Source organism: Hydra viridissima, unplaced genomic scaffold, assembly GCF_058129835.1.
Source record: "Hydra viridissima isolate aposymbiotic clone 2 unplaced genomic scaffold, HvirCarnegie_v1 scaffold_4, whole genome shotgun sequence".
Classification (NCBI taxonomy): Eukaryota; Metazoa; Cnidaria; class Hydrozoa; order Anthoathecata; family Hydridae; genus Hydra; species Hydra viridissima.
In genome coordinates, this window is record NW_028324303.1 from 15834541 (window position 1) to 15847880 (window position 13340).

The 13340-nt window shown below is 27.1% G+C and overlaps 1 protein-coding gene across 9 annotated transcripts; it reads right to left on the reverse strand.

Moving 5' to 3' along the window:
* Positions 1-3769: 3769 nt before the first annotated feature.
* LOC149890119 (uncharacterized) lies at positions 3770-11558 on the reverse strand. 9 transcript variants are annotated; one of them, XM_090084580.1, is made up of 10 exons: positions 11044-11558; positions 8916-8961; positions 7815-7842; positions 7628-7670; positions 5385-7418; positions 5245-5286; positions 4762-4861; positions 4437-4639; positions 4163-4319; positions 3770-4066 (listed from the first exon to the last, which is right to left on the reverse strand). In XM_090084580.1, exons 7-10 carry the CDS (start codon positions 4820-4822, stop codon positions 3885-3887), a joined length of 603 nt encoding a protein of 200 aa, XP_089940706.1. In that variant the 5' UTR covers positions 4823-4861; positions 5245-5286; positions 5385-7418; positions 7628-7670; positions 7815-7842; positions 8916-8961; positions 11044-11558; the 3' UTR covers positions 3770-3884. The 9 variants fall into 9 exon arrangements, 7 of the variants coding, with proteins under 7 accessions (XP_089940706.1, XP_089940705.1, XP_089940704.1 ...); XM_090084579.1 differs by lacking the exon at positions 7815-7842; XM_090084578.1 differs by lacking the exon at positions 7815-7842 and having other exon boundaries at positions 7576-7670.
* Between the last annotated feature and the right edge of the window lie 1782 nt (positions 11559-13340).

Consider the following 13340-nt stretch of genomic DNA (forward strand, 5'->3'; position numbering starts at 1 on the left):
CACGTTTCATTTGTATCAGAACATCTAATTTACCATCATAATGACAAATATCAGAAATATATGACAATAAGAAATATGACAATATTCTATATATATATATATATATATATATATATATATATATATATATATATATATATATATATATATATATATATATATATATATATATATATAAATTTATCTAAAATAAAGAATAATATAATTAAATAAGAAAATATCAGAAATAAAAAATATTCATCAATCACTTTAAAAAAAAAAATGTAGAACAATAAATTTAAATTGGAGTGTTAAGAAATATACATTTTTCTGATTCGTTTTGTATCTACAACTTTAATTGTTTTGTAAATATTAGTTTGTAATAAATATTTAAATTACACATTTTATATCCAGTAGATTGAAGAAATAACATTAGATGACTCACCATCAATGTAAAATCATCAAAGTGATATTCATGTGAACTTAAATAATTTCTGCTTTTAGAATGTTTATAGGATTTTTAGAATATTGATACAATTGTGTATTTTTAATACAATTGTGTATTTTTGACACAGCCGTGTACTTTTGATACAACTGTTTATTTTTTGATACATTTGATACAATTGTGCATTTTCGATACAATTTTGTATTTTTTGATACAACTGTGTATTTTTGATACAACTGATGAAATGGATCATTTATAAATTTTATTTAGAATAACATTAATCGTTCAAAGCAGTGCGCTGAGCATTACAAAAGTTTTTATGACGAAGTCTGCGGTAAATACCAAGCGCTATCACATTTTTTTCACCCTTTAAATTGTACATTTGACACTGCAAATTTTCTGATCAGTACTCTTGTAGGTAAAGCCGCGCAGATCAAACTTAAACACTTCAGTATTTTTTTGCTTTCATTTTTTAAACTTTGCAAATCAAAAATATTTAAAAATTACAATTTAATTCATCAGCTAAACACAAAATACATGTGTAACAAAAAAATATTTTTATATTTTTTTCACATAATTTTTCTAAAATCAAATTGAAGTAGCTGAATACGTTTTAAAACGTTTAACTTGTAACGAATTCATTGTGAGTTAAACGTGGAATTCCTTCCATCAAAATTTCATTAAAATCAATATTTATTTCATTTACTTAATTGCAGACTTCATCAAATTAAAAAATTTCCGGTTGGCAATTTTCTCATCTCTTTAATGTTGCGAGTTTCTTATTCATTTAGATTTCTATTTTCATGCAGAACTTAAAATTTTAATGAAAACATTCACTGAAGCTCCAACAAATAAAGATGCTCAAAACGTTTATTGAAAAGACGAAAAACTTTCCGCAGAAGGTTTTAAAGCTTTCAAAGCTTTCAAAGTTATAAACTTTCCCCAGAAAGTTTTACAGCTTTTAACGCTTTCAAAGTTGTGGCGTCAGCGCCTGTGTCTGTGGCCAGCGGTGAATGGACATTCAGCAAATCAAAGTTCTTCATAAAAGTTTAACGCTCCAAGTTTTTAGCTTCGAAAAAGGACTTTCTGAACACCATCAATTTTGAGGCCTTAATGAATAACGGGTTCTTACTAAAACAAGGACACATACTTACTTTGATTTGCTATTAGCTGCAGCCTTGTTTTTAATGATGGTCCCAATTTTTATAAAATTTCGGCTTACATTCATAATAAAGTTCACTCACATTTATTGTTCAAAATATACATGCTTCACCTACAGATTCATAAGTTAATGGTACTTTTGGGATAGTGTCTCGAATGCACACAAAATGATAACATTTGGATGGTGGCGGAATTAAAAATTAAGAAATTGATGATAATTAAGTTTTATAGCTTATGTTCATACATTGATAAATATACGTTTTTAAATAAAAATCTATTTTTTTTATTAAGTATATATTTTTCTTAAAAACAACGGAATATTACGTATTTACATAAATTTCAAATACAAATGATTTTTTTGTTTAATATAACATTCTTACAATAACTTGTTGTATATAAACATTTCTGTTTTTCAGTTTTTTAGAATAAATATGGTAAAATAAAATAACAATTCTCAGTAAAACTAAGTATAATATTGCGTTTTAGTTTGATTTAATATAATTTGTTTAACAGTAATGAAAAAGTATTTGTTGACAATTTTTAACCAACTTGACTATATTGTCAAGTTGATTACCAACTTCACTATATTGTCACGTTGATTAGCAATTGTCATTTTAGACCAAAGAAACATAGTTTTTAGGTCTAAAATGATAATTGTTAACCTGCTTGCAACTGCTAACATGGTAATTTAATAATTGCTTGGACAGAACTCTCAAATAATTTGCATTTTTTTATATGATTTATGTACCTTATAGTTTTTAACTACCTAATGTCGTGTGCTAGAATAGAGAGCTTACGATAAGAAAACTGCAACGGCAACTTCTACAATTTATGACAAATATTTGACACTAGGCATGCGCAATGGATGGGATTCCCTGAAATGCCGTTTTAAAACTTTTTACGCAACGTCAAAACGCTGAAATTCGTGTTCTCTGAAAACGGCTTAAAAATAGATCAAAGTAGTACTTGCTTCAAAAGTGTAACAAAGTAATTATTTAATTTCTGATACAAATTTAAGATATATACATAAGTATAAATGTATATATATATATATATATATATATATATATATATATATATATATATATATATATATATATATATATATATATATATGTATATATATATATATATATATGTATATATATATATATATATATCAAGTATCATATCGAGTAGTCTACATGGGTAGGAGAATCGTTTTAAAAAAATACACAGTGCTTCTACCGGAGTAACTTTTAACCCATTATAACATACAAACTCTTGAGGTAGTTGAAGTACATTGAGTAAGCAATATATATCACTACGTAGAAATCTAAATTCACTTTTGCATTCATCATCAGACATGATTTCTAAACAAAATTGCTTATAACTCCAAAACGGTAAATCTGGATTCTTAGACGAATTAAATTTGTACAGTAGTAAAAATTCCTCGTCGTCTATATTTGATTCTAATGCAAGCAATAAACTATTTCTAACATTTCTTAAAGGAGCCATTTTTAATTTTTTTTTTGTTTATTTCAAGATGTTTTCTTTTTTTTTGAAGCAGAAATTCGTAACTAATTTTATATGAATACCGCAACTGCTAGTCGCAACCGCTCGATCCAGACCTTTGTCGTCTCCGTTGCCGTTGCAGTTTTCATATCGTAAGCTCTCTAATGTCAATAACACGACTCCATGGTAGGCAGTTGAGTTTCTTTTTAAAATAAAATATTTTGGCAACTTGGCATTGTGATTTAATTTCTGTATAACTGTAACCATAATATATTAGCTAGTATATAGTATACAATATAGGTAAAAAAGTATAGTAGATGATTTAAATATTGATTACAAATATACAAAAGTATAGTAGATGATTTAAATATTGATTTAAAAGATACATTTTTTGATAACCAACAAATTATATTATCAAAAAATTCCCTTACTAATTTTTAAAGTTGTTTTGAACAGCAACTCAAAAACATTTGACTCAATTATTAAGAGCTGGAATATTACAACCCGCCTTAAAAAAACTTCAGGGTCCCTTAAGGGCAACCCCTTAAGGGACCTTTATGAAAATGTCCGCGCCAAATTTCAGGGTCCCTTAAGGGCAAGCCCTAAAGCGGCCAAAAAAAACCCACGCTTTATTACTCATCCTGTATGAGTAGTAAAGTGTGGTTGTTTTTTTAAACTAGTAATATTCAATAGTTTAACACAGTTTATGTAATAATATTTATATAAATCATCATTACATGATATCTTTATTTATAAAAGTTTTTTAAAAATTTCTTTTTCTCAACAAAAAAATAAAAAAGTCTTTTTATTTTTTTGTTGAGGATTTTCGTTTTGATTTACTCTCTTCCTCAATTGAAACTTCAAGTGTCTTTTTCTTGCATTGCCACAGATGACCACTAGCGCGATCTCTGGCGTTATTAAAAAATCGTGCTACTTTCAATTCTATCTCTTTAGACGAGGTGCCAGGGAATAAATTTAAGGTTGAAGCTATAATTATTTAAATACTTATAAAAAAAGAGAAAAAATATGTAAATAAGTACTAATTTAAATCTACAATTATATGTAGATGTAGATTGCACTCACTTTTGAGCTGATTTTCCAGGCTATCAAAAAACTTCTGGTTCCCATGTGTTCCAGGCCAATTGATCTTCTGCTGTAAGTCATGCGCCAGCAATTTGTTAAGCACCTGTGAAATGTGCTCATAGACAGTCAACTCTCCTTCACGCTTTATCCATGCTAACTAAAAAAGATCAGTTAACAACTTAAATATATTGTACCATCATTCATACTATATTCCCTTGCCAAGGGTAATACATCATGGCTGTGCTTACATAATCAGAAATTGATAAAAACTTACCATATTTTTTGGGTGCTTTCCAATCTCAGAATATTGCTGCAGAGAAGTAAAGATAGAAAATTGTGTATGACAGACATTCTGATCAATAGGATCACTGGAGGCAACACGTGCCTCCAATCTTCCCTGTTGCTGCTCAAGATTGGCCAACTTAGACTGGATCGTATTCAGTTCATGAAAATTGTATGCACTCATAAGAAACTGTCCTGTTATAATAACCACAATAACTGATATACTACTTAAAATATAATACTATTCCCATTCATTTTATAAGCCAAAACTTTTTATAAAATAATTAGTTAGTCCCAGTAATAAAAAACATTCAAACCTTGTGTACTAAATGGTTCAACTTTAAGCCGGCTACAAACACCAAGCATACTATCATGCATAGGCAGTTAACTTGAATCAGAGGAATCACGGGGACTTAACTAAAGTTACAACAAATATTATTTTCAATAGTTACATAACTTAAACAATTTACAATCACCCCTTAAAAAAAAAAAAGTCTATAGCAGTTTTGTACCACTATAAAACTAATACTCAGCTAATATAAAAGTTTATTTCTAATTTAATTAAATAAGATATGTTAACCAATACATATTTTATATGTATTCCTTTGGCCATATGTATTCCTACATATGGACCCTGAGATTCATATGAAATCTCATCATTATTTATATCCAAAGGTTTTAGAGTATGGTGGCCTTATATACCCAGATATAAATATATATAAATCATTAAAAAATTAAAAAACACAATCAAAATTTTGTGTACCTAAAATATAACTATATTCCAATTTTCAAAAACTTACAACTGACTGAGTAGGTGATACAGGTAGTTGAATACTGGGAACCTTAAAAAAAAAAAAAAATGTAGCAACAAAACACATTCATATAAGAACAAATAAATCATCTCATCACAATAAACAGCAGAAAAATAGCTTTTACTTACATCAGACAAATTAAGAGATGTTCTCATGCAATCAGACTAAAATTAAATGAAAATGATATTTACTTTAACAATGAAATTTAGCAACTGATAACATACATTTATGTATGAATAAAATCACATTAAAGAAATTTGATAATGTTAAAAACTTACATTTGGGAGTGGAGACTGAGACGTTCGAATTTTGTTTTCACTCAAATTCAAACAAAAATATAACAGCTTTATATAAAGAGATAAAAAATGACACTTGGATTCTTCTTTACTTTCATGACTTTCTCTTAATGGAACTAACCATGTAGCTTTCTCGCAGTGAACACAACATTTAAATTCTACATTTTCTCTTTTATTAAAAAACTCTCCTCTACTTAAGTTTTGCATACAATTTATACTTTTTAAAATCTGTAAAAATATCTCAATTACTATCATAAAAAAAACCACTCAAACTACATTTACAATATTTTAAGGAAATTACGTCAATATACGCTTTACGGAGTTTCTTTGTGATGTGTGCAAAATTGTTCTGTTAAATCGTTTTTTTCCGAGTTTTAAAATTCCAGAAAATTAGAGCCGATTTCGGGCTAGCCCGAATTTAGCCCTAACCCACCCCTTATTAGGATCTGCCCTAAACACACCCTAATTTTAAAAAATCATCAAAAATATACTAATTTTGTGCTGAAAAGAAATGTAAGTCACTATTTTTAAGTTTTGATAAAAAATTGTTTGAGAAAATTCGCTCTTAGAATACCCTGAACCACTAAGAGACCCTTAAGGGGCCCTTAAGTCATTTTAAGGCGGGAAAGAATAAAGTATAATATAAAAAAATTATATCTTTTATTTAATATTCTTATTAAATATTATATATCCATTAATTACATTCATGTATTAAATAATCCTAGAAGGAACCCATGAGTTGTGTATACTTAAAGTACTCAGCTAATAGTTCATGCAGGATGTACTTATCGGGTATCTTGCTACAAAAATTGAAAATATAAAGTTTATCAAAATTGTAAGTAGACACCACTGCCGCGTAACATGCAGTTGTGTTATCAACCTTCTAGTACTCTGCATTGGATATCTAAGAACTAAATTGTACTCAAGTTATACATAAATATTAATTTAATCGTAAGTTGCACTTAAAAATTAAATTGAATATTTAGAAGTTTGATATTTAAACAATTTCTTTCGTTGTCTAATCATTTCATTTCTTTGAAAATTTTTAAAAATTTATTTCATAGTCTTGTTTTTCTAACATAAGTAGCTCTAATCATTTTTTTCTTTTAATTGTATTTTTGTAAAACTTTGTATAATGTACATTGGTCACCGCTAAGAGCTCTGATCGCCGCCATCTTGAGAGGTCATTTCTTGGGGCAAAAATTTGAAAACAGCTAAGTTATGATGTTTTTAAATCAAAAACTAGTTTTTAGAATGGTTCTAGCATCTTTAAAGGGTTTTAAATTAACTATAAAAATTTTGTTTATCTTTTATTTTTTTATTTTCTATTCTTTAATAAAACATCTTCATAATATAAAAATTGCTTGTAAAATGAAAATAGTTTTTATTTTTGTTATTATAATTATTATTATTATTTTTATTATTATTATTATTATTATTATTATTATTATTATTATTATTATTATTATTATTATTATTAATATTATTATTATTATTATTATTATTATTATTATTATTATTATTATTATTATTATTATTATTATCATCATTATTACTTCTATTATTATCATCATTATTACTTCTATTATTATCATTATTGTCCTTATTCAAATGTCTTAATATTATATTTAGTGTTTATATATACAAAATGTGATATATATTAGAAAAACAAATAAAAGGATAATCCAAGTAGAAAAAATTAAAATTTTGAAGCTTTTTTTTTTATATAAAAGTAGTTATATAAAACAAACTTTAAATTTTATATTTGCATTTTACATATAAGGTGGTGAACCAGCCAGGCTTCATCTTGATGAATACCAACAAGCTATTGAAAACATATGGATAGACAAACAACGCTTGCTTGATCTAGATGAGATTGATCAAAAGCTAGTTGAAACTTTAAAAATAACTTTTATGTCTGGAAAAGGAAACAATCATCTAGTTCCTGTTCTTATTCCTCCAGATACCCTTCCAGCATTAAAAATTATAGCTAATAGCAATATAAGAAGAGAGGTAAATATACCAGAAGGAAATAAGTTTTTATTTGCATGTACAAGAAATTCTGAAGGACATACATCTGGTTGGAATGCTGTTCATAGTGTCATTCAAAAATTAAATCTAAAAAAACCAGAAAACTTGAAAGCCACTACAAATCGACATAGAGTGAGTACATTATTTTCTGCCCTTGATTTACCTGAAAAGGATAGAGCAGTATTTTTTAAGCATATGGGCCATTCAAAAGAAATAAATGAAAACACCTACCAAGTACCACTTGCCTTGATGGAGATAACTAAAGTTGGAAGACATCTTCTTAAATTTGACTCAAGTAGGTTTAACTTTTTATTATAATTTGAGAATTTATCATACAGATGTTTCATGTAGGAAAAAGAGCACTTAAGCTCAGCTCTTAGAAAAAACTAGAAAAAAAAAAATTTTTAACTTATATCTTTTTGATTTTATTTTCTTAAAAAGATGGAAGTTGTTCCAAGACACTTAATGAGAGCTCAAGTTTCCCTCAAACTATTAATCTTGTATCTAACAAAGCTGATGTTGAACCTAAAAATGACATAGATAAAGCTTATGCAGATTCATCAGCTGAAAGTCAAAAAGGTAGTTACAGTTTTTGTTAAATTTGTGGTAAAGTATTTTATGTTTTCTTAATAATATAAGAAAAAGTCTTTTTGCATAAATTTGCACAAAAAGTCCAAACTTATGCAGAAATTTAAACATTTAAGAGCTGTTCTAATGTTTCTAAATTTACTGTTTTTACTTTAGTTTCCATAATATCCCATAAATTTTATCTTATATTTTGGCTAAAACTTTTTCATTTAATTCAGCATTTAATAAATAAAAGTACTTTGTTTCAAAAGTTTCGCATTCTTATTTAAATTTTAGCTACCTTTTGAAATCATGTAAAAGGTCAAAAATTACCTCAGTGTAACTGAATGATCTACATTCAAAATTTTAAACACTGTTCTTAATTTGACTGTCAGATTTTAGTATTGTTGAAAAGTATGGTTTTTTGTAACTTGTATCATTTGTTCTCTTAGAAATTGTGAAAAGAAACAAAAAGAGACAAAAAGTGGAAGAACCACAAAAAGATTTTGCAGGTATCTAATTATTTAGTAACAAATATAATTTTTAATTAGTTTTTTTGAAATGGTTAACTGTTTGAATGTTTCTGAGATATAAATAAAATTATCTGTAAACTAGAGAATCATATTTATAATAAATAATGTTTCCATAAAATTTGGCAGCCAACAATTATTGGCTTAGAAAAAAAACAAATATTTTAAAGCTTTTTAAAGATTAAACAAACAAAACAAAACAAAAAAACAAATGACTGAAATAAAAGAGAAATACCTCAAGACACATGGCGCTCCAGTGTTATTCATCACATTTTTATTTGCTAAAATAAAAAAAACAAAAACAAAACATACAGAATAAATGAAAAAATTAAAATATATTAAACATTTAAAAAAAGTCATAACAAATAAACCAGATTTAACATGACTAAACTTCTCCTAATAGTTATATATATACTCTACACAAGTATCATGTAAACATGATAGTGGTGTAGAGTATAAATACATATATATATGTGTGTGTATCTTTTTTTTGAAAAATATTTCTTTTTTATTTTGCACAAATATGCTCTAATTATTATTATCATTTTTTTCATTTTATTTTTTAGAAAGAGAGTATCATGTTTGGGTGCAAAGAGATGAAAAAATACTGCTGGACAAATTTCAAAGTTGCATTGATGACAACAAATTGCCAAGTAATCTCCATTTTTAAAAAATATGAAATCTTTTACGCTAAGAACTATGCTTTTGATTATGTTTTACAATCTGAAACATAATCATGAGCATAAAAAATAACGGCGCTAATTTACTTTTCTACCCCCCTGTTTTTATTTTTGATTATGATAGAAAATTTTATCCTGATTAAGAATCGTATAAAAACATAGACCTGAAAACCAAAGGAAAAATCTCTAATTTGATGTTGAAGTGTTAAAAAAATATACCAAAAACGCTAATATTCGCCATCTTTTTTTTCAACACATTAAAATTTCACTATTTAATTAAGCCGCCTGGTTTCTGTGTTTGAAAGTAGTTAAAATTCTCATGAAAATTCCGAAAGTATTCATGAAAATTCCGATGCAAAAAAGAAAATGTAATTATAAAAGACTCTCTCTATAAGAAATGTTTCTGTATTCAGATACTGTATTCAGATATTCAAATACAGATACTGTGTCTTGACGTTGTACAGCCGTATTTCTGTTTTAAAATTAAAATGGCGACTGCTAGAGGACCAACTTTTATTGAGTTTGATAGCCCTAATTTACCGGAAATTGGTCGCAGGTTTAAAAACAATAATATAAAGTGCATCCGGTGGTGCAGTTAATTTGGTTTACTTGCTATCAATATGATCTGTCCTCGATGCAACATCCAGTGCAACGAACAATAGTCACAATGTCAATGGAAAGATTTGGAGATGCATGCAAAAACAATGCAAAAAGAAAATAAGTATTTGTGTTGGAAGTTTTTTTGAAAGATCTCAACTGAAACTTTGGCAAATAATAGGTATTACCTATATTTGGACTCGTAGCGCCGGAAAATGTTGTGGCCTTTCAGCAGAAGACGTTCAAAAGGATTTAGAAATTGGTAGCAATAAAACTGTAGTTGATTGGAATCAATTTTGTAGAGACATTGCCGTTACTTATTTTCTTAACAACCGCGACTAAAGAAGGGTTGAGGCAATGTGGCAAAGAAGCAAAGCCAAATTTAAAGCTGTGTTTGGGCCCATAAATCGAGAAATGAAGAACATTCTTATTTTCACTTTGGGAAACAAGCTGTAGATGAATATTCCGTTTGATTATTATTTTTGTATATAGTAACATTTGTCTATCTAAAATCATTAATATATTTTAAAAAAATATCTACATAATCTGAAAATAAGAAAACAACTTATTGAAATTCGAAGTTTTTTAAGAAAAAAATACTAAAATAAAAAAAAAAACAACAAAGTTCTCCATAAAATGTTTTAGCGAAATAAAAACCGGGCTAAAAAGTTTTTTTTAATGAATAATTTCATGTTTACGGCATTATTTATTAACTTAGTCGAGTTTCAAAAAAGATGGCGAGTACTAGCGTTTTTGGTATATTTTTTTGACACTTCAACATCAAATTAGAGAACTTTCCTTTAGTTTTCAGGTCTATGTTTTTATACGATTCTTAATCAGGATAAAATTCTCTATCATAATCAAAAATAAAAATAGGGGGGTAGAAAAGTAAATTAGCGCCAAAAATAACAAATAAATATTTTAAAACCATAGTTCTATATAAATTATAGATATACATTTATAAATAATTATTGATAATCTTAATTTCTGCTTAACTAATAAAAAATATAAAACAAACAAATAAGAGATATAAAAAGGCAATATTTCAAACTACATCATGAAAAAAAAAAGATTTAGAACACTAACTGTTTTTTCATTTGGATGTGCTAGCAAAGAAGATCTCTAACTTATTTTTTTTTTTTTAGGTAAACAAGAGTTGCTTGAGTTTTTGGAAGAGTTTTTGAAGGAAATTCCATATAAAACAGCTCGAACCAAACTTACAAATGAACGAATGAAAAGTTTAAATAAAAAGAAAGAACGTTTAAAAGATATTAACATTTTATAATCATAGTTATTTTTCCTTTCTTGCGATTTTTGATTCTATTAGGGATCCTAAAAATGAATTACTTGCTTGTATTTGAGTTTAGTCACCTAGATTTGCTTTAACACTTTGCCTTTGTCTAACAGATGCTTTAATTAATGCTACAGCAGCAAATAATCAGAATTGGAAAATATGTGTATTAACTTGAACTGCTAACAAACAAAAGCGCGTCAAAGATTATCGCATCGTGCTAATTTCTTTCCTTGTAATGCTGTTGAATTTATTATAAAAGTTCTCAAAGTACTTTGTTTTTTATTTCACGGCAACCGAAATTTTTTAAATATTTGAACGGAGAGGTCGTTTTCTTGTAATAGGGAAAGATGTTTTTGAAGCATAAAAGTTGTTACAAAAAGCCTACAAATCTGGTGGCGGATTTTAAAATTCGTTAGATATTAAAAGTCGGGCTCATAAAAAACTTAATTTTCATATTCAAGTTTTTTTTTTCGTGCCACGTACCTTTTTCCTCAAATAAAAACTTGTTCTTCTAATTTTTAATTTCTAAGTCAAACGATTTCAAATTTATGTAGGCTTATACAAACAAAGTGTTTTGCAAATTGGCTTAAATTTTTTTCAAAATGACAAAATAAAAATTTTTGATCAAGATTCAAAAAAGAAAGCTGACATGCTATTGTTTTTTTACATGGTCGCTTTAAACTTTTTCTATTAATCTTTTGATAGTGGCTCCTTTTTTCATTACTTGGTAATCTTTCATGACTTGTGACACAAAGTAAAATTCAAATGTAATATCATAATAATTCATTAATTGACCTAAGTTATAAAACTTAGTGCAACTTTTTTAACTTTACACATCTATCCGTAAAATAATTTTCTAATTAGGAAATCGTGCTTTGAGTGAAAATATTTCTTTATTAAATTTAAATTTAAGATTAGAAGCGAACTTTATCTATTTATAAGTAAAATTTTGCATGTTGGTGATAATTTTTACATTTTTTCAAACATGCCAGAATTTAAACAACATTTAAAAGAAAACTAAAACTGACTGCAACATAAGCTATTTGCTCATTTTTAAAAACATCCCAAATTGTGTTTAAACATTTTTTAATTATTGCAGTAAACTGTTTTCTTTCTCTTTTACCTCTTATCGTCATTATCCTATGATTTTCTTAAACATCATTTCATAATATCAGAAATTCTATTTCCTTTGTATTTGCATATACTAGTTGAGACCGAGGAGTAGCTGCCTCTCGGAAGAAATAAAATAAGTTTTAAGATTAGAAATAGTAAAAATGTTTTTGGGGAGATGTCTAGACTCACGGAGATGAATAAGTTTAATTGCTATGCATAGTTGACAAACATACACAACAAAACACCGGATTGTTTTATATATGCTTGTCTTTTTACAATGTTAACACGTACTAAAGTTTGATGAGCGCGGTTAAAAGAATTTAAAATTTAAATAAACCTAAAGAAACATTTTTGTATAACGCAGGTTTACAAAATGGTTTCTATGGTTCTAATACTGATCAAACCGCGTTTAAGATTTAATTCGAACCTTAAACGCGGTTTGATCAGTATTAGAACCATCCACTATGCCACGCGAACTTCAGGATAAGTTGTTGTTATTTTAAATATATACGCATTTTCCAAACAAAAACTTCCTTCACTGTATTACTGCTAACAAAGAAGACTAGACAACACTTACGAAATAATATACACAAAAATTTTTTTTTACACTAAATTTTATGCTAATAATAAATTGTAGGGGATGAGATGGGGAAAAAGAAAAACATCTGTGCTTTGTAATAAATATATGTCCTCAGGCCCATAATTGTGTCACAGTGGGGTTTCGAAGAGACTACAGCACTAACAACCATAATCTACACCACCGTTTAATTCCACAACTAGGGTAAAGTGAGCACGTATTCAAATTTTGAAAGCTATTAACTATTTATTGTTTTAATTTTTTTCTTTCTCTTCTTCTTTTCATCATCATTTATTTCAATGATCATCTTAAATGCTACCCTTTCCTAACATCAAAAATTTTTTTTTTACTTTTTACTTTTTACATGTTGCCCAAATAAATAAATAAATAAATAAATAA